We start from the raw sequence: 22,530 nt of genomic DNA, 5'->3' as shown, positions 1-22,530 counted from the left end.
TACTATTTAATTATCCCTTTATTTCTAGCTGGTTTTTCTTCATCTGTTTTTATGCTCTGTTAATAAGTTATATGTATGTGTAATTGTTATCTCTTCCTGCTGAGTGAATTTTATCATTATGATATGACCCTCTATAGTCACATATTCTAATTTAAATCTGTTTTGCCTGAAATTATTATGGCCATTTCAGCTTTCTTGTAGTTGTCATTTGCATAATATAACCTATCTATTCTAATAGTCTCTTTTTATTTTTTAATCTGTTTGTTATATACAACATATATAACAACGCTTTAAATGCTTTTTAAAAAAATCTGTTTTGACAATCTCTGACTTTTAATTGAATATTTAGTCCATTCACATTTTTTAAAGATTTTTTTTTAATTTTTTATTTATTTGACAGGTAAAGTTATAGACAGTGAGAGAGAGAGAGACAGAGAGAAAGGTCTTCCTTCTGTTGGTTCTGCCCCCAAATGGCCGCTACAGCCGGCGCTATGCCGATCTGAAGCCAGGAGCCAGGAGCTTCCTCCTGGTCTCCCATGTGGGTGCAGGGGCCCACACACTTGGGCCATCCTCCACTGCCATCCCGGGCCACAGCAGAGAGCTGGACTGGAAGAGGAGCAACCGGGACTAGAACCGGCACCCATATGGAATGCTAGACTGCAGGCAGAGAATTAACCAAGTGAGCCATGGCACCAGCCCCAAGATTTATTTATTTATATGAAAGGCAAAGTTACAGAGAGGTAGACACAGAGAGACAGTGTGTTCTTCCATCTGCTGGTTCACTCCTCAAATGACCACAATGGCCAGAACTGAGCTGATCTGGAGCCAGGAGCTTCTTCTGGGTCTCCCACGCAAGTGCAGGGGCTCAAGGACCTGGGCCATCTTCTACTGCTTTCCCAGGCCATAGCAGAGAGCTGGATCAGAAGTGGAGTAGCTGGGACTTGAACCAGCACCCATATGGAATGTCAGCACTGCAGGTGGCAGCTTTACCCACTACAGCACAGTGGTGGCCTCTAGTCCATTCACATTTAATGTTATTATCTACATAATTTTATTTATATCTGCCATTTTACTTCTTGTTTTCTATATGTCTGCTTCTAAAAATAAGGTGAATTAGATATCCTGAAAAACTTCCTTAAAGAAAATAGCCAGTGGAGCTTCCATCATGGTATGGTGGGTTAAGCTGTGCTTGTAATGCCAGCATTCCATGTAAGTGCCGGTTCAACTCCTGACTGTTCTGCTTTGGACCCAGCTCTCTGCTAATGTGCTTGGGAAAGCAGTAGAAAACCTGGATGGAGTTCCAGGCTCCTGGCTCCTGACTTCAGCCTGGCCCAGCCTCAGCCATTGCAGCCATTTGGGGAGTGAACCCTTTCTCTCTCTTTCTCTCTCTTTCTCTCTCTTTCTCTCTCTTTCTCTCTCTTTCTCTCTCTTTCTCTCTCTTTCTCTCTCTTTCTCTCTCTTTCTCTCTCTCTCTCTCTTTCTCTCTCTTTCTCTCTCTTTCTCTCTCTCTCTCTCTCTCTCTCTCTCTCTCTCTCTCTCTCTCTTTCTCTCTCTCTTTCTCTCTTTCTCTCTCTCTCTCTCTTTCTCTCTCTCTCTCTCTCTTTCTCTCTCTCTCTCTCTCTTTCTCTCTCTCTCTCTCTCTCTCTCCTTCTCTCTGTAACTTTGCCTTTCAAGTAAATAAAATCAATCTTAAAAATATTAATAAATAAAAATATTTAATAAAATATTTTAAAATAATAAAAAATATTTAATAGAGAATGGGATAACAATAAAGCATCTTCATATTGCAAAAGTAGAGGGAAAGCATCTTTCTGTCTCTGCCTTTCAAATAAAATAAATAATAAATAAACTCATAAAGTGGAGTGAATTCAGGAGTTTGGGAAGTAATTGAGCATTAAAGCAGATTATCACCCAAGTGATTCAACTGGATTCTATTGATTTAGATGTTATACTTAACATCTATATTAAGTTGGGGATTAGAAGTAAAACTTAGGACTTACTCAGGACTCACTCATTGTGAAAAATGTTAAAGGAAATCCCTGCATACATCTAAATCTCCAATGGGTTATACTCTTACTATAAGACTAAAAGAGGTGCCAATGTTGTGGTACAGTGGGTTAACTGGGTTTAAATCCTGGCTGCTCCACTGCCAATGCAGCTCACTGCTGATGCACCTGGGAAGGTGGCAGAAGATGACCCTAAGTGCTTGGGTCCTTGCCAGCCACATGGGAGAGCTGAATGGAGTTCCTGGCTCCTGGCTTTGGCTTTTCACAACTCTGGCCATTATGACCATTTGGAGAATGCGCCAATAGATAGAAGTGCTCGCTCGCTCTCTTTCTCTTTCTCTCTCTTTCTCTCTCTCTCTCTCACTCTCTCACTCTCTGTAAATGCCTTTCAAATAATTGAACCAATCTTTAAAAGCAACAAGAAAAACAAAGAAAAAGCACATCCATCTCTTGGCAATGAGTTTGGGGAAAGAAAATGGTGAATTTATTCTGACAGTGCTCATGCAGGTTTGGTATAATCATCTGTATTTGTGTGGAAAAGCTTCATGCCCAGAACTTTGTTAAGTCCCCCTCCTACTTGTCTAAGCATAAGCTATACTGAGAATAAACATTTTAGGCACGGGGAAAAAAAAGAATATGCCCAGTTTACATTTTAAAATTATTATCCTGACAGTATTTGAAGAATAGGTTGGCAAAGGAAAGGAAGGGACAGTAGACCTATTGGAAACGTTCAGTAATATGAGAGGAATAAGAAATGGGCAGATTTGTATTGTTTGATGAGGGATTAATGGCAGGAACATGAAGATGAGGGAGATAGAAATAACAAGAGTTAATTCCCAGGTTTTATTTTGCAAAATAGAGTAATGTGCCATTTACAGAAATGTAGAAGTACAATTCTACAAGAGGCAAGAACAGAATTCAGTTAGGGACATTGAAAATTTGAGATGGCTGTGGAATCCAAGTGAGTATATTCAGTGTATGAATCTAGAGCTCAAGAGAGAAGTCATAGCCTGAAATGTAAGTTTGAGCACAGTTAGCAGCATGAAGATGATACTGAAATAGGGAAAGATAGGATCACCTAGAAAGAGAATATAGAATGAAAACATCTCATGGAATGAATTGGTTATACATGGAAGTAGCGGGTTTAATTAGCAAGAGAAGTTTTAGTCCAGTGATATGTAGGCAAAGGATAAGAAGAAAATACATATTTTCTCCTTTAGAAACTTAACTGAAGAGGAGCAACTAAATGAGCCAGTACCTGGAAGAGGATGTGAGGATTTTCTAAAGTTGTGATACAGTAAATTATGCTTTCAATATATTGGAAATAAGGGAGAGACTGAAGATATTAGAGAAATAAGATGGGGAAAGGAACCAAGGCCTTGAAAGGAAGATGACTGCGCTCCAGAGCACCAGTGAAGAGATTTGCCTTTAAAAGGAGGGGTGGTCCTGTCTCTATACAGAAACGTTACAGGCACTGCTCAGTGGCATAGGTGGCAGCAGCATTGCCACAGGCATTCAGGCATGATGATCCCTTCTGCCCAGAATGCTCTGCACCTGCCATTTTTGTTTGTTTAGCTCTCATATTTACTTAGCATTTCCACCTCCTCAGAGAAGTCTTCTCTAACTACTGATTCTCATTAAAATTATTCCTTTTTTTTTTTTTTAAAGATTTGTTTATTTGAGAACTAGAGTTACATAGAAAAGGAGAAAGGAGCAACTGGGACTAGAACTGGCACCCATATGGGATGCCGGCGCTGCAGGCAGAGGATTAACCTAGTGCGCCATGGAACTGGCCCTTAAAATTATTCTTATATCAACTCATTTTTGTCCCTCATACCCCTTAATACAATTTTAATTATATATTTGTTTCTATTAATTTAAAATCTCCAAATCTTTTAAATATTGCTAGATAACTAAAATTTTATAGAATCTTTTTATATGTTAGCATAAAAGCAGTTACTATACTTTAGGGAAATTTGTAGAAATTCCTAGAGCATTTAATGATAACTCTGGTTGTCAATAATCTACAGTGTGGGTAAAAAGAAACCCATAGGTGCATGTAGGTACCTTTGTTTCTGCCTCTGGTTTCGGATCGGCGCAGCTCCGGCCGTTGTGGCCACTTGGGGAGTTAACCAACATAAGGAAGACCTTTCTCTCTGCCTCTCCCTCTCACTGTCTATAACTCTGCCTGTCAAATTAATAAAATCTTTTAAAATTTTTTCATTTAAAAAGAGATATATTTCTCTCAGTTCTGGAGGCTGAAAAGTCCAAGGTCTCAGCATCAGGAGATTGAATATCTGGTGAGAGCCCAGTTTCTGCTTCCAAGAATGATACCTTGTTGCTGTGTGCTCATATAGAGGTAGGGTCAGAGGCCACGTCCTCAGTTGATGGAAGGCAGAAAATGGCCAAATAGACTCCTGTAAGCCCTTTTATAAGGACAGTAATCCTACTGTTAGAGGTAGAGCCCTTATGAGCTAATTTCCTCCTAAAGGCCCCACAGCTTAATACTGCCGCATTGGAGATAAAATTTCAACCTGAATTTTGGAGGGACACAGATATTCAAACTGCAGATTATAGGATACTAATATCTAAAAATTTCTCTTTTGATACAATTATTGTCAAAGAGTGAAATTGGAAAATGGTAAATTTTATGTGTACTTTATCACAGTAAAAAACTTGGGGAAAATGAAATTGGTATACATACAATGGATTTTTTAATGCTATAAAACATGTAAAAAAAAAAAAAGGTTTTTATTCCATTCATTAAATACTGATGATGAAATGAAGTCTCAGATTTCTTAGCTGAAAATGGAGCTACTGCTGCCTTTCAGTCTTTTTTTTTTTTTTTAATTTATTTGACAGGCAGAATTACAGACAGAGAGAGAGAGACAGAGAGACAGAGAGAAAGGCCTTCCCTTCATTGGTTCACCCCCCAAGTGGCCGCAATGGCCGGAGCTGCTCCGATCCGAAGCCAGGAGCCGGGTGCTTCTTCCTGGTCTCCCATGCGGGTGCAGGGGCCCAAGGACTTGGGCCATCCTCCACTGTACTCCTGGGCCACAGCAGAGAGCTGGACTAGAAGATGAGCCACCGGGACTAGAACCGGCACCCATATGGAATGCTGGCGCCGCAAGCAGAGGATTAACCTAGTGCGCCACAGCACTAGCTCTGCTTTTCAGTCTTAAACATATTAAACTTTTTTTTAAAAAGCAGAGGTAGAGCACATGCAATAACACACCACAATGATGAGCACTAAATACAAACAAGTAGCTGATCTTAACAGTCTTGGAGAACTAACATGCCTACTTGTGGTTACGTTGCTGGTCAGTGTAGAGTCCAGCCCAGAGTCCAGGGGTTCTGATTGGGAATCTCTCAGACTTTGACCATTCCAGTGTGGCTGCTGATCATAATGCATGAGTCCTTTGCACAGGCAGTGAATTTTCTGAAATTTTATGTAAATTGTTGTTTCGTTTTCCTTTTTCGTTCTAAAAAACTAAGGGCAGACAGTATCTTAAAGGAAATGTAAATATGTTAAATTCTTTCAAAATATTTTTTTCTCTTTTCAGAATCTGAAAGTCATTCAGAATTTGAAAATACTACCCATTCTGTCTTCAGGTCAGCCAAGTTTTACTTTCATCATCCAGTGCACCTAGCAAGTGACCAAGATTTTTGTCATGAATCTGTGGGAAGGAGTGTGTTAGTGCAGCATTCTTGGAAGGATTTCTTTCAGCATCATTCAGACAAGCATAGAGAACACACTTACCTTCCTCCCCCATTTCAAAGTGTGGACAAGACTCAGACTGATTATACCAGAGTAAAGAGCCTCAGCATCAATCTGAATTTGGGAAACAAAGAAGTGATACATACTACTAAAAGTCAGGCTAGAGATTATCTGAAAAGCAGCAGACAAATTAATGACCCAAAAAAGGAACATAAAGTCACCCGAGAGGTAACAACCCAGCATACCTCAAATCTAAATGAACTCTGGAACAAGTATCAGGAACGACAAAAGCAACAGAAACCACCTGGGTTCATTGACGGGAAAGAACTGTCTTTGGTGGAGCGACTGGATCGCTTGGCTAAACTTCTTCAGAATCCCATCACACATTCTCTCCATGCCTCTGAAAGCACACAAGATGATAGCAGAGGGGAGCGCGATGTTAGGGAATGGAGCGGTAAACATCAACCACAGAAAAGCAAGCTTCAGAAAAAGAAGCGGTATAAAAGCCTAGGAGATCTTAAACATAGAAACATAAGCGATCTTAAAAAAAGCAAGGTGCTTTCCCATCAGGCTGGGAGGCCCAGTCAGATTAAAATTGAACAGATTAAATTTGATAAATACATTCTGAGAAAACAGCCAGGTTTTAATTACATAAGCAACACTTCTTCAGAGTCTAGGCCCTCAGAGGAAAGTGAGCTGCTCACAGATACCACCACCAACATTCTTTCTACCACCACTTCTGTGGATTCAGATATATTGACCCAAACAGATAGAGAGGTAACTTTGCGTGAAAGGAGTAGTTCTATTTCCACCATTGACACGGCCCGTTTGATCCAAGCTTTTGGCCACGAAAGAGTATGTATGTCACCCAGGCGAATTAAGTTATACAGCAGCACCACCAACCAACAGAGAAGATACCTTGAGAAGCGGTGTAAGCACAACAAGAAAGCACTGAATGTTGGGCATCCCCAAATGACTTCTGAGCACACGAGAAGGAAACGCATCCAGGTACATGGCTACAAATTCCATCTGGCAATGTGACTGCCTTTTTCATGGACTTTTCAGTTAATCTTTACACGCAGGTGAAAAAAAGTCATTTGCCCTTTCTTCACTATTTTACTTATTACCAACTGGAAAAGAGTGAGAAAGTGTAGTACAGTGCTATTGTGAGTTGTCATTCTTTTCATCAACACTCATTTACAAATTACTCTTTGGTTGAAGGGTTTTGCTATTAGATGCTTCAGAATCTACAAAGTATACTCCTGACATGGGAGAGCTCCAAGTTTAGAATGACCTCTGTTCTGCATAATATTGTCTGATTTTTGTTTGCTTTTTGCTCATTTCTCCCTCTCTTCCAAGAAATATTTGAGGTGCTTTTAAATACACATACCCATACACACACAGAAATAATACAGTATAATTTTTTAAGTTAATGAAGAATTGGGATGAGAAAAACTGAAGCTATAACATTTTTTAACAATAAATGAGGAAGATGAGTGGTGGAAGCATAAGTTGAAGCCAGGGGCAGATAAATGCTTGTATACTTGGTAGATGTATTTGCTAGAATTTAGCTACAAATTTGGCTATGTGTTTCTTAGTATTTGGTGTTACTAGAATTTTGTGTTCAATTACATTAGCCTTAATGCAAAGCAACTTGAAATTTTCAAAATTATTACAGATATTTCTGGTACAAAGACCCAAGAGAAATTCCTCTGATCTGTCTTCATAAAGGTGGCACCATAGTACAACAGAGCCCTCCACAATATCCTTATAGTAGATTCTGTAACAGTGCCTGTAAGGCTATTTCTACAATAGACTAGGGAGTTAGTAGCAGATCTCAAGGAATCAGCCAATGTAGACCATTGCTTTAACTTAGGAGCAAAAGTTAGGAATAGAGAAGTGCTCTCAAAAGACGGATGCTCGCAAATGGTTCATTCGAGTATGGAATAACTACTAGAATTAATGTTTGTGATAACTAACACATAGGGTACAGAAAAGGTAATATATATGAGTGAGGTAGACATCTTGAGATTTGATTAATGTTTATAGCCCTCATATATGCTCCTGAGGAACAGTGGTCTTTCTACTTACTTCCTGTTGAATTCTTTATTTAGTAGAGGATTAAGCTTGTGATCATAAAGTAAATTGAAAGTTATGTCATCACAAAAATTAAAACTACTCAACCTTTAAAAAAATTTTATGTATGTTTTATAATATAGGAGTAAAGTAGTGACATAATTTATAAATACCTGTTTTGGCAATTTGTCCTCAAAAATATTTTGTCAGCAGATTGCCTGATCAAGAAAACTTGGAGACCACTGGTCTAATGAAAAGGAGGCATGAGACATTCAGATAATATACCATAAATATTATTTATCATAAAAACTATCAGGTGTTAAATGACAATGATTGCATTTTAAAACATAATAGAGTTTTTAAAAAATGAATTGGGAGTGACAGAAGAGATGGGGGGAAAGATCCAGGTAGGAAGTGTTTTGTGTGTGTGTGTGTGTTTGAAAATACATGCTATTTAAAGATTTTATTTGAAAAGCAGAGTTATAGAGGCAGAGAGAGAGAGAGAGAGAGAGAGAGAGAGAGAGAGAGAGGTCTTCCATCCACTGGTTCACTCCCCATATGGCCGCAACTGCTGGAGCTGGGCTGGCCCAAAGCCAGGAGCATAGAAGCTTCTTCCAGGTCTCCCACATGGTTTGGAGACCCAAGGACTTGGGCCATCTTCTACAATATATGACCTTCATAGGAAATTTCTTTCACTTTAGCAAACTATTATATAGGTTCATTCATATTAAAGCATTATCAGTTCTTCATTGCTTTATTTTATGGCTGATTAATATTTCATCACATTTGTATGCAACATTTTGTTCATTCAGATACTGATTGAGTGGTTTCTACTTTCTGGTTATTGTGAATAGACCTAGTGTAGGATATTCATATACAAATTTTTGTTTGAACACTTGTATGTTATTTTGGGTATATACCTATATATAGAAATGTTGAGTGGGTCATGTGGTAATTCTGTGTTTAATTTGATGAGAAGCCACCAAGTTGTAACAATGTCTACACAAGTTTACATTTCCATTCTTAGCGCCCAGAGTTCCAGATTCACCACATCTTGTCAATACTAACTTCATTCTAGTGCCTCTATGGGATGCCAGTGCCTTAGGCAGAGGATTAAATTTTTGCACCATAGCATCGGCCCCTGTATATCATCCTTGAAGTAATGTCTGTTCATATTATTTGAGTTTTTTTGTTAGATCTTACCCTCTTATCAGATACATGATTTGCTAGTATTTTCTCCTTTTCTGTACACTGCCTTTTCACTCTGTTGATTGTGTCCCTTGGTGCAATTGGTATAGTCTTTGTTTTTGCTTTTGTTGCCTGTCTTCTTATCTTTCCTTTTGAGATCTGAGTTTTGTTGTTTTAGGTCTTTAATCCATTTTGAATTAACTTTTTTTTTTATTTGAGAGTTACAGAGAGACACAGAGAGGGGTCCTCCATCTGCTGGTTCACTCCCCAAATGGCAGCAATGGCCAGAGCTGCACCAGTCTGAAGCCAGGAGTCAGGAGCTTCTTCCAGGTCTCTCACGCAGGTGCAGGGGCCCAAGGACTTGGGCCATCTTCTGCTGCTTTCCCAGGCCATCGCAGAGAGATGGATCAGAAGTGGAGCAGCCTAGACTCGAACCGGCACCCATGCGGGATGCTGGCACTGCAGGCAGTGGTTTTACCCACTAAGCCACAGAGCCAGCCCCTTGAATTACTTTTATATAACATAAAATTATTGCATAAGAAAAAGGTTTAATTTCATACTTGGCTTGTGATTATCCAGTTTCCCCAGCATCATTTATTGAAAAGATTGCCTTCTCCATTGAATGGTCTTGACATCCTCATCAAAAATCATTTGACGGGGCCGGCGCTGTGGCATAGCAGGGGAAAGCCCTGGCCTGAAGTGCCAGCATTCCATATGGGCACTGGTTCTAGTCCTGGCTGCTCCACTTCCGATTCAGCTCTCTGCTATGGCCTGGGATAGCAGTAGAAGATGGCCCAAGTCCTTGGGCCCCTGCACCTGCGTGAGAGACCTGGAAGAAGCTCCTGGCTTCAGATCCCCTCAGCTCTGGCTGTTGTGGCCAATTGGGGAGTGAACCAGCAGATGGAAGATTCTCTCTCTCTCTCTTTCTCTCTCTCATTCTCTCTCTCATTCTCTCTCTGTGTATAGCTGTGACTTTTTCTCCCCCCCCCCCCCCCAGGCAGTTAGAGAGAAAGAAAGGTCTTCCTTCCGTTGGTTCACCCCCCAAATGGCCGCTATGGCTGGCACGCTGTGCCTTTCCGAAGCCAGGAGCCAGGTGCTTCTCCTGGTCTCCCATGCTGGTGCAGGGCCCAAGGACCTGGGCCATCCTCCACTGCCTTCCCGGGCCACAGCAGAGAGCTGGACTGGAAGAGGAGCAACCAGGAGAGAATCCGGCACCCCAACCGGGACTAGAACCCGGGGTACCGGCACCGCAGGTGGAAGATTAGCCAAGTGAGCCGCAGCACCGGCCGTAACTGACTTTCAAATAAATAATAAATATTTCTTTAATCAGAGTTACACAGAGAGAGAAGGAGAGGCCGGGGGTGGGGGATCACTCCACAGTTGGCCAGAAAGGTCAGAGCTGCATTGATCTGAAGCCAGGAGCCAGGAGTTTTCTGGGTCTCCCATGTGGGTGCAGGGGCTCAAGGACTTGGGCCATCTTCTACTGTTTTCCCAGGCCATAGCAGAGAAATAGATCGGAAGTGGAGCACTGGCACTCATGGAATGCCGGCACCACAGATGGTGCCTTTTCTGCTATGCCACAGCACTGGCCTCTGTTTGTCTTTATGGTAGTACCACATTGTTTTTGTTACTGTTCCTTTGTAATATGTTTTGAAATCACAAACTATGAGTCTTCTGTCCTTTTTCAAAATTGTTTCAAGCTGTTCAAGATTTCTTACCATTTTTAATGATTTCTTGCTGTTTTCTATTTTTTTCATTACTATGTAGTTTATATTTCTTTGAGTTGTTTTTCTAATCATTTAGCAGCTATGTAATCTAGTTAACTAATATACTTAAACCACTTTCCTTTTTTTTTTTTAACTTTTATTTAATGAATGTAAATTTCCAAAGTACGACTTATGGATTACAATGGCTTCCCCCCCATACCGTCCCTCCCACCCACAACCTTCCCCTTTCCCACTCCCTCTCCCCTTCCATTCACATCAAGATTCATTTTCGATTATCTTAATATACAGAAGATCAGCTTAGTATACATTAAGTAAGGATTTCAATGGTTAAACCACTTTCCTAATCTATCACTCCCAGATTATGAAATGTTTCTGTATAAGAGGCTCTCCTAATTTTTTCTCCCTATAGGGTTTTGGTTTTTTATTCCTGGATTCTTGTAGGTTTTCAAAAATTTAAATCCAGTTCCTTCCAGATGTGTCACAGTGTTGGCCAATCTTTGTTGACATAAAATCCACATACTATACAATTCAGTATAATTCAGTAGTTTTCAGTATATTCAGGAGGTTGAAAAACTTTCACCATTAATTTCCTAACATTTTTGTTTTCCCCAAAAGAAGCTCATTAGTCCGTTAGCAATCACTTTCCATTCTCCCAGTCTCCACACCCAAACCTCTGCCATGGTAGCCATTAATCTGCTTTCTGTCTTTATAGATTTGTCTATGGGACATTTCATATAAATGCAATCATAGAGTATGTAGCCTTTTGTGTCTAGCTTCACTCGTGTTGTAGCATGTATTAGTGCTTTGTTGCTTGTTACAGCTTAAACAGAATCCAGCCTGTTGGGGTGGGAGTTACGGAGTAGGATGTTCAGCCATGAGTTGGGATGCCCACATTCCAGTATGAGATTGCCAGTTCTTGTCCCAGCTGTTTCGTACTTCTGACCCAGCTTTTTACTAATACACTTAGGGAATGGCATATGATGGACCAAGTACATGGGTTCTTGCCACACGTGGGAAACCTGGATGGAGTTCCTGGCCCTTGGCTTCAGCCTGGCCTAGCCCTGCCTGTTGTGGGTATTTAGGGAGTGAACCAGCGAATGGAAGATCTCTCTCTCTCTCTCTGCCTGCCTGCCTTTCAAGTAAATAATTACATCTTTTTAGAAAATCCATTATGTGAATGTTTATACTTTCTTGAGTTGATGGCCAATTGGGTTGTTTCTACTTTTCTTTTTACTTTTATGAATAATGGATTTATTAACAGCATACACGTTTATGTATGTATATATTGTTCCTGGGTATGTTACAAGTGGAATTTCTAGATTATGTGGTAACTCTCTGTTTAACCTTTGACTGTCAAACTATTTTCCAAAGTAACAGTGTCATTTTTCTTGCCAGTATCATATTAGGGTTCCAATTTCCCTTCATCCTCAGCAATAATTGTTATTATCCTGCTTTTAATTGTAACATTCCTAATGAGTGTTAAGAAATACCTCATTTTGGTTTGGATTTTCTTTCCTCAATGGTCATTATGTTTTATTAACCTTTTCATGTGGCTATTTCTCATTTGTGTATCTCCTTTGGAGAAGGTTTTATTCAGATCCTGTGCTTCCTTTATTTATTTATTTATTTATGAGAATGCCCACCTGTTGTTCACTCCCCAAATGCCTGGCAGTCAGGAACTCAATCCAAGTCTCCCATGTGGGTACCAGTGACCCAACTACTTGAGAGTGTGCTTTAACAGAAAGTAATGCAGTGCAGCCAGGACTTGAACCCAAGCACTCTAATATGGGATGTCGGCATTCCAAGGGAGAGCTTATCCACTGCACCAAATACCCAAACCCTGTACTAATTTTAAAATGGATTATTTAGCATCTTACTGTTGAGTTACATTATTTTATTTTATTTTATTTTTAACTTTTCTTTAATGAATATAAATTTCCAAAGTACAGCTTATGGATTACAATGGCTCCCCCCCCCCCATAACTTCCCTCCCACCCGAGTTACATTAAGTTCTCTAGATATCCTAAATGCAAGTATTTTATTAGGTATATGATTTGCAAACATGTTCTTCCAATCTTTCTGTTGATTTTTGCCTCCTTGATGGTATCATTTGTAGCACAAAATTTTTAATTTTGACAAAGTCCAGTTTATCTACTTTTATTTCTTGTGCTTTTTACATCATGTCTAAAATTATGGCTTGACCCATCGTTACAATAACTGTACTCCTTTGTTTTCTTTGAAAAGTTTTATAATTTTAGCAATTACATTTAGGTCTATGATCATTTTTAGTTAATGTTTGATATGATGAGGTAGGAGAAACAAATTCATTCTTTTGCTTGTGTACATCCAGCTGTCCTAGCACCATTTGCTGCAAGGGCTGTTCTATCCTCCATTGCATTATTTGTCATCCTTGCCAAAAACCAGTTGACTGTGAATGTATGGATGTATTTCAGGGCTCTTATTCCTATTTCATTTATCTATATGTCTCTCCTTATGCTACCACCACACTGATCACTATATCCTAGTTTTGAGATATGAATCCTCCAACTTTATATTGCTTCCTCAAGATTGTTTCTGCTGTTTATGAGTCATATAAATTTAAGGAGCAACTTGTCAGTTTTTATCCAAAAAAAAAAAAAATGGCAGCTTGATTCTTGATAGGGATGACATTGAATCTGTTAGTTGAATTTGGGGGAGTATTACCATCTTAACAATATTAAGTCTCCAAATCCATGTACATTGTATGTCTTTCCACTTAATTAAATAGAATAGTTTTTTTTTTGTTTTTTTTTTGTTTTTTTTTTTTTTTGACAGGCAGAGTGGACAGTGAGAGAGAGAGACAGAGAGAGAAAGGTCTTCCTTTGCCGTTGGTTCACCCTCCAATGGCCGCCGCTGCAGCTGGCGCACCGCGCTGATCCTGGCAGGAGCCAGGAGCCAGGTGCTTTTCCTGGTCTCCCATGGGGTGCAGGGCCCAAGCACCTGGGCCATCCTCCACTGCACTCCCTGGCCATAGCAGAGAGCTGGCCTGGAAGAGGGGCAACCGGGACAGAATCCGGCGCCCCAACCGGGACTAGAACCCGGTGTGCCGGCGCCGCAAGGTGGAGGATTAGCCTATTGAGCCACGGCGCCGGCTCTAAATAGAATAGTTTTCAACAATATTTGTAGTTTTTACCTCTTTGTAGGTTGGCATACTTTTGATTAAATGTATTCCTAAATGTTTTATTCTTTTTGATACAGTGTAAATGAATTTGTTTTCATAATTTGATTTTAGATTATTCTTTGCTGGTGCATAGGAATACAAATGATTTTTATGCTGTGTTGATTTGCTGAACTTGTTTATCAGCTCTAATAGTACATGTGTATAGGGGGGTGTTCTTTAGGGTTTTACATTTAGACCATCATGTCATCTGCAAATAGAGATAGTTTCTCTTCTTCCTTTCTAATCTCATGCCTTACCGCCCTTGCAATTAGAACCTCCAGAGCTATGTTGAGTAGAAGTGGTGAGAAGGTACATCCTTGTCTTGTTCCTGATCTCAGGGAGAAAGCTTTTCAGTCATTAAGGATGATGTTAGCAGTGAGTCTTCTAGATGCCTTCCATCAGGTTGCAGAAGTTCACTTCATTTCCTAGTTTGTTGAGTGCTTAAAACTATGAAAGTGTTTTGGATTTTGCTATAGGCTTTTTATCTGTGTCTCTTGAGATGATGATGGATCTTTCCTCTTTTATCCTGTTGATATGGTGTATTGTATTAATTTAAACCCATTATTGAGCTGTCATTGCATTCCTGGGATAAATCTCACTTGATTTTGATATATAGTCCTTTTTCTATGTTCTTGGATTCAATTAGCTAGTATTTTGTTGAGGATTTTATATCTATTCATAAGGGATATTGATTTGTAGTTTTCTCATGATGTCTTTTTCTGCTGTTGAAATCAAAATTGAACTGGCTTCCACAGATTGAATTGGGAAGGGATCTTAGTTTCTTTCTCATCTGAGAGACAGAGAAAGATCTTCCATCCACTGATTCATTACCCCAATGCTCACAAGACGCTGAGCTCTTTTAACAGGTCCAAAGCCAGGAGCTCCAGAACTCAATCTATGCCTCCCACATGTGTGCATGGACCCCCAGGACTTGAGCCATCACCCACTGCCTCCTAGGGTGCACATTAGCAAAGAAGCTGGAGCTGGAAGTGGAACAGGGACTCAAACTCAGGCAGTCCCATGTGGGATATGTGCATCCCAAGCAATTTCTTAACTGCTGTGCCAGATACCTGCCCCTTTGAGAGTTTGGATACTTGGTGTTACTTCTTTAAATGTTCAGTAAAATTCACCAGTTAAGCCTGCTTTTCTTTGTGGGAAATTTCCTGATTACTAACTTTGTTATTGTTATTGTTGTTATAAGTCTATTTAGATTTTCTATTTCTGCTTAAGTGAATTTTGATAGTTTATTTTTTCTAGAAATTTTTACATTTCATTTGGGTTATCTAATCGTTGATATAATGATTGTTGATGTTATTTCCTTATATTTCTTTAAGCTTTTGTGTGATTGATTGGTAGTAATGTCCTGCTATCTGTTCTTCACTTAATAATTTAAATCATTCTTGGTGACTCTAGCTAATGGTTTGTCAGTTTCCATTGATATTTTCTTTCTTTTTTTTTATTGTGAAGTCAGAGTTACACAGAGAAGGAGAGGGAGGGAGGGATAGAGAGAAGGAGAGGCGGGGGGGGGGGAGAAGAAGGGAGAGAGAGGGAGAGAGGGAGAGGTCTTCTATCTGCTGGTTCACTCTCCAATTGACCACAATGGCTGGAGCTGCACCGATCCAAAGCCAGGAGCCAGGAGCTTCTTCTGGGTCTCCCATGCGGGTCTCCTACTTCTGGGCCATCTTCTACTGCTTTCCCAAGCCATAGCAGGTCTCAAACCAGTGCCCATGTGGATGCCGGCACTGCAGGCAGTGGCTTTACCGGCGCTGAACCCACCCCCCTTATTTTTAGATATTTAAAGAATTTTTTATGCAGAAATAGAACAGTTGATGGCCACAAACAGTACAGCTGGGGGCCCAAGGTAGTGAACCTATAGAAGAACAGGCTTCCTTCTCTCTCATCACAAAACCTAGAACCCGGCCCCAGTCTCTGTACTGCAGGGACTGGGACCACAAGTCACTCTTAGAGTGCATGTTGTTTTCAGACCCCCAAGCACAATCACCCTCCAGCTTTCATCATTTTTTGTCAAGTTTGCCAAAATTCCATTTTTGTTAAAAACTCCAAGAACCATTTCTGTGAAACCTGTTAAAACCAACGTCAATAGGTCCAGCAAATTCAGCAGACCAGTCAGTTCTGCTTTTCTGCTTCTCATTCAATATTGCCATCACATGTTCATTCGACACACCTATCACAGGACATTTTGATAGAGAATCCATGTCCCCAGTCTCCACACTGCCTGTGCTGCAAGGGCTAGTAGTGTTCGTGAGATTTCACGTGCAAGCAGACAGCATCCTGACCTGTGAAGGTCTGTCCACAAACACTGCAGGAGCAGCCTTCATCCTCCTGTGGGAGCGCTGGACATGGCTGTCATGGGCCATGTGGGATGCAAAAGATTTGCCACAGTACTTGCATTTGAAGGGCTTCTCCCTGAATGCTGTCTTATATATGTGCAGAGTATGCTGGAGGCAGTAAATTTCTTTGTGCAATACACATACTGGTACAGTCTGTTGACATTTTCAAAGAACCAACTTTTGGTTGGATGTTCTCTAGTGTGCTTTTTTATTTAATACTCTAATTTATTCCATTCTAATCTTTGTAATTTTCTTCCTTCTGCTTTTGAGCTTGGTTTAGTTTACTTTTCCTTTTCTAATTTCTTAAAAATGAAGTTATATTTGAGATCTTTCTTTTAATATAGACAGTTAAAAATACAAATTCCTTCTTAGCTCTGTCTTCAGTGCATCTTATAAGTTTTTATGTGCTTTGTTTTCATTTTCATTTATCTCAAAATATTTTCTAATTTCCTCCTGAGATTTTTTTTGTGTTGCTTAACTTCCACACCTTTCTAAATTTCCCAAGTTTCCTCTTAGTATTTCTTTCTTTAATTTTTGAAAATGTTTACTTACTCATTTGAGAGGCAGAGAGATTTCCCATCCACTGGCTCACTCCCCAGATGCCTACACATCTGAGGCTTGGCCAGGCTAAAACTAGGAGCTGGGGAATTCAATCCAGGTCTTCCATATAGGTGGCAAGGACCTAACAGTAGGGCAAGCCATAGCCCTACTGTTTCCCAGGGTGTGCATTAGCAAGAAGTGAGACTCAGCAGCAAAGCTAGGGCTTGAACCCAGACTCCAGTATGGGATACAGGCATCTTAACTGCTAGACCAAATACCTGCCCCTCTTCCAGTTACTGATTTCCAGTTTCATTCTTTTATAGCCAGAGAATGTACTTTGTATGGTGTCAGTCCTTGTAAATACATGGTACCATCTTTTAACTGGTCTGGACAATGTTCCATGTGCACTTGAGAAGAATGTGGATCCTGTTGATTGGAGTTCATATATGTGTTAAGTCTCATTGGTTTATAGTGTTACCCAAGTTTCTATTTACTTATTGGTCTTCTGTCTAGCTGTTCTGTCCATTTTGAAAGTGTGTTATTGAAACCTACAGCTATTAATGTTAAATTATCTATTTCTCTCTTCATTTCAGTCTGGTTTTACTTCTGTGTTTTGGGGATTTTTTTCCCCTTGTACTAAGTGACTATATCCTTATGTTCTGATATACTTTCAAGAAAGTTTTTCTTTATATATGGAATAGTTTTTTGTTTCTTTTGACATCTTTCTTTCTAAGGGTGGGAGGGAGTGGGGGGCAAGCCACAAGTCAAAATATTAGATCTCTATTATATGTCTTTCTCTCGTATCCCTCTAATGGTTCTGATTTCCTGCATCTTTTTCTCTGTATTTCAGGAGACTTTTTCAATCTCTGCTGTACTCCACTGGCTTCTTTTTCTATACTTTTGAACAAACTTTCATTTTCTGTTGCATAAATTAGATCTGTGTTGGTATTATGGTGTCTCTTGTGTCTTCAGTTTTCTTGTTTAGTGCCTGTCCTTTGTTCTTTGACAACAACAGATATTCATTAATTATCTGATTAATTGTGTTAATTTTATCAAGTTCCCTGTAATTCACATCTATTGTCTTAGTTTATTTTGGACCTATTTCCTCAGGTCCATGTTCTTTTAAATTATTTTAGACTGACAGTACAAATTATTTGTTGACTAAAATGAGTAAACCTTATTGTAAGATAAATTCCTCCCTCTTCTCTTCTTTTTTTCCCTATTTTTCAAGTAAATGCTGTAGAATAATGTTGACCCTTCTCTTCTGTTTTCAAATTGCCTGTCTTTGCCCCTGGTCAGTTCTGTGGAGACTTTATTACCAGTAAGTAAGGTGGTTGAGTTCTGTATTTTACTACCTGTTTATTAAATATGGCTTGTATTTGTTTTGCTCCTCGGAGCTTGGAAAAACCAGGAAGATGGCAGGTGATTTTAGGACTGGACAACCTCATTCACAGATATTTTTCCTTTTTTTTTTTTTTTTTTTTTTTTTAAGATTTCTTTACTTATTTGAAAGAGTTACACACAAAGAGAAGGAGAGGCAGCTGGGGGGAGGGAGAGAGAAAGAGAGAAAGAGGTCTTCCATCCACTGGTTTGCTCCTCAATTGGCCACAACAGCCAGAGCTGCACCTATCTGAAGCTAGGAGCCAGGAACTTCTTCTTGGTCTCCCACGTGAGTGCAGGGGCCCAAGGACTTGGGGCCATCTTCTACTACTTTCCCAAGCAATAGCAGAGAGCTGGATCAGAAATGGAGCATCTAGGACTTGAACCAGTGCCCATATGGGATGCCAGCACTGCAGATGGTGGCTCTACCCACTACCCCACAGCGCTGGCCCCTTTCCATTGTTTTTAAACTGAAACTGGTGGCAACCTTACCAGCTATTGGATGAAGGGAGTATCTAGTTGTGTGGGGTTTTGCTATTGTATGTCTCTAGAGTCTGCTAGTAGCTACTTTTGTGGCATTGTCTTGTGGGGAGTGAAATGACTGAGACCTTATTTTTTTCTAGCAAATCTTTATAATGCAGCTAAGGTATTTAAATTTACTAGATTATTTCTCAACCCTTTTTCTGATTTTTTTTTTTTTCCTGGCTGGAAGAGGTTATACAGTAAATCATGCTGGCTAGGGCGAGATACTACTTTTTCCACAAGCGAGCAGGCCTCCAGTTGAAAAATTTATCTGTGTCTTGTGGGTTACTACGACCTCAGTCTCTTTTTCTACCAAATGTGAGTTATTAGTAAAATATTTTGAATGTGATCTTTCACCCTCAGTAGGATCCTTTGTTTAGGAAGGGCTTTATGATAGCTCCTTAAATTTGGTCCAACTTGTTTCTTTAGACAGCATTTCTAAAAGTTTGGTATGGATTGAGCCTTTTCCCTAGATTCTGAATATTGTTTTCATTTTTTGTTGCTTTTTTGTGTGTGTCTTTCAGTTATAGAGGTAGAAATTCATTAAGCCTGTGTCTGTACCATCTTATTCTCTAAAATCCATTCATCTATTTTCTTAGTTTTTTGTATCTGTTTATGTTCAGTTTCTTCTTTTCTATTGGCTTCATCCTTTCCACTGAAACCAGGCTTAAAGCGTTCCTCATCTTGAATGGGGAGGACTTGCCTGTTAGAAGAGCTTCTAATGCCTATGTGTGTGTGGTATGTGTGTATGTATACATATATATATATATGGATATGTATATATGAGGCTGAATAAAACAAAATATTAACAGGTTATCCTAAAACTATTTATTATTGATTTTTCTTTTATACTTTCCTCTTTTAATATTTTTGCAAGAATTTTTCTTTTTTGAAAAATTATTTTCCTTTTTAATTTTTTCTTTCAAGATTTATTTATTTATTTATTTGAAAGGGAGAGTTAGAGAGAGATCCTCCATCTGCTGATTCACTCACCAAATGGCTACAGTGGCCAGGCTGGGCCAGACTAAAGCCAGAAGCTTCTTCTGGGTCTCCCATGTGGATGATAGGAACCCAACCACTTGGGCTATCCTCTGCTGCTCTCCCTAGGTGCATTGGCAAGGACTCAAACCAGTGCTCAGATAGGATACTGGTGTTGCAGGTGGTAGCTTAACCCACTGCACCACACTACCAGCCCCAAGAATATATTTTCTTATAAGCCATAAAAGTTGTTTTTGTTTGACATCACCAAGACAGAGAGATAAGCAAGACTGATCAGACAAACATTGACTGTTGTTATAAGCAGAGAAGGTGATCCTTTTACTTCTCATTGATTTCTATTTTCTAATTGCAGGATCATTTTGAACTTCTAATCTAGTCATAATGAATCCTTCTAGGAATATGGTGAAAGAACAAGATTAGAGAAGTAAATCATATACAATTTCTGTGCCAAGATGGACTAGAATTTCTTTTAACTTTAGGTGCTAAAGGTTGAGTTAAAGATACTAATCAGTTCATGGCCTCTTTTTGTAATTTTTAAAATTTATTTTCATTTTATTTGAAGGCAGAGAGATTCCATTTGCTGATGTACTCCCCAAATAGTCAAATTAACCAGGGCTGGGCCAAGCCAAATCCAGGAGTCTGGAACACCCTGGGTGTCCAGCATGGGTGGAAGAGACTCACATACATGACTCTATCAGCTGTCCCCTATGGTTGACATTAGCATGAAGCTGGATCAGAAGCAGAGTAGTCAGGATTGAAAACAGGCACTCTGACATGGCATGTGGGCATCCCAAGCAGCAACTTCACTGCTGCACCAAACACCTGCCTTCACAGTTTCCTTTTCTAAAATTGTATCCCCATATCCCATCCTCATTCCTAACTTCCCAAAGGCAACTGGTCTGTTAAATGAATCCTCGGGCTTACGTGAATTCTTAGAAAATGTATATTTTGGGCTGGCGCCACGGCTCACTAGGCTAATCCTCCACCTGCGGCGCCGACTGGGGCACTAGATTCTGTCCTGGTTGCTCCTCTTCCAGTCCAGCTCTCTGCTGTGGCCCGGGAGTGCAGTGGAGGATGGTCCAAGTCCTTGGGCCCTGCACCCACATGGGAGACCAGGAGAAGCACCTGGCTCCTGCCTTCGGATCGGCGCAGTGTGCCATTGGGGGGTGAACCAATGGAAAAAGGAAGACATTTCTGTCTCTCTCTCACTGTTCACTCTGCCTGTCAAAAAAAAAAAAAAAAAGAAAAAGAAAAAAAGAAAATGTATATTTTGTATGTGTATAGAGTTATTTTTAAATCTTTATAAAAATAATACTTTTTTGGTTCATTTTCACTAAGCTTTGTATTTGCAAGACCCGTCTTATCCAGGTTTGTAACATTGCATAATACTTCATGGAGTGTGTCTACCAGTTTACTTATGAACTTTCCCTGTGATAGACACCATGGTTGCTGCCAACTCCCCAGTATTACAAAACACTGCAGTGCACATCCTTGTCCATGTCCCTTATTGGACCTATGTAAGACTAACTTACTGTATATTTCAAGAAGTGGACTTCTTGGGTCACAGACTATATGTATACTTGAGTTTTTACAATTAGTACCAAATTGCCTTCCAATCTGTATTCTACTTGCAGTGCATGAAAATTCCTATTTTCACTTCTCTCCAAGTAACTAGTTTTTGCCACAAGGTAAGAAACACAAGTTTCTATAACATGAGAAGATAGGGTTTTTTTCTTTTTATTTAGACACTACTTGCCTTGAGTGTCTGCCATATCCCACTCTATAATTTCAAGGGAAAAATAATAATCTCTTAGAAGTGTTGCTGTGCTTTCAACCAGAATATATTCATTAGTTCATTCATCCAAGCATAATGTAACAAAAGTATTGTAAAAGCGGGATACTTTAGAGGAAGATTTTTAATAACAATTTTTAAGATTTATTTATTTGAAAGATAGAGATCTTCCATCCACTGGTTCAGTCCCCAAATGGCCACAATGGCCAGAGCTGAGCCGATCTGAAGCCAGGAGCCAGGAGCTTCTTCTGGGTCTTCCATGTGGGGACAGGGTCCCAAGGACTTGGGCGAGCTTCTGCTGCTTTCCCAGGTGCATTAGCAGGGAGCTAGATTGGAAGTGGAGCAGCCAGGACTTGAACCAGTACCCATATGGGATGCCAGCAATGCAGGCGGTGGCTTAACTCGCTAAGCCACAGCATCAGCCCCTAATAACAATATTAACAAGCTTGATTTAAAGTATATTTATGAAACTTCATTCCCAAAACACAGCATCCATTGTTGTTCCAAATGCCCATAGAATGTTTAAAAAAAAAATTGCACATTAGGCAAAGTGTTGATAAATAACAAAAGTAGGAATGTTTTAAGTAAATCTGTGTTTTCTAACCAAGGTATAGTAAAATGGGAACTTAACTAATTCTTAAAATCAGTATGTAAAAATTTAAAATCCCATTCTAAGTAATTTCTGGGTTACAGAAGCACTGAAAAAACAATGGAAGACGGTTAAGAGCATATAACGTAAAGACAAAAGTGTATTTAGAAGGAAAATTGTAGATTTAAATGACATTTTAGTTGAAAAAGACCAATTAGAACATAGGTGAGGGCTGGCGCTGTGGCGCAGCGGGTGAAAGCCCTGGCCTGAAGTGCCAGCATCCCACATGGGCACCAGTTCTGGTCCCGGCTGCTCCTCTTCCCATCCAGCTCTCTGCTGTAGCCTGGAAAAGCAGTGGAGGATGGCCCAAGTCCTTGGGCTCCTGCACTTGCCTAAGAGACCCAGAAGAAGCTTGTGGCTCCTGGCTTCAGATCACACAGCTC

General features: G+C 39.8%; 1 protein-coding gene across 19 annotated transcripts in view; it reads left to right on the top strand.

Annotated features, from left to right (window-relative positions):
* The window catches only part of ALMS1 (ALMS1 centrosome and basal body associated protein), a 175,718-nt gene that overhangs the window by 130,173 nt on the left and 23,015 nt on the right, over positions 1–22,530 (top strand). For 18 of the 19 annotated variants that reach the window (XM_070068938.1, XM_070068936.1, XM_070068924.1 and 15 more), the window contains one exon: positions 5,570–6,732. In XM_070068938.1, the coding sequence (XP_069925039.1) occupies positions 5,570–6,732 (1,163 nt within the window). Of the gene's footprint in view, positions 1–3,226; positions 3,277–5,569; positions 6,733–22,530 lie in introns of those variants that run through there. The other variant, XM_070068939.1, reaches the window with a different exon arrangement.

Source organism: Oryctolagus cuniculus, chromosome 2 (assembly GCF_964237555.1).
Source record: "Oryctolagus cuniculus chromosome 2, mOryCun1.1, whole genome shotgun sequence".
NCBI classification, from domain to species: domain Eukaryota; kingdom Metazoa; phylum Chordata; class Mammalia; order Lagomorpha; family Leporidae; genus Oryctolagus; species Oryctolagus cuniculus.
This window is presented reverse-complemented; position numbering and strand designations above follow the sequence as displayed.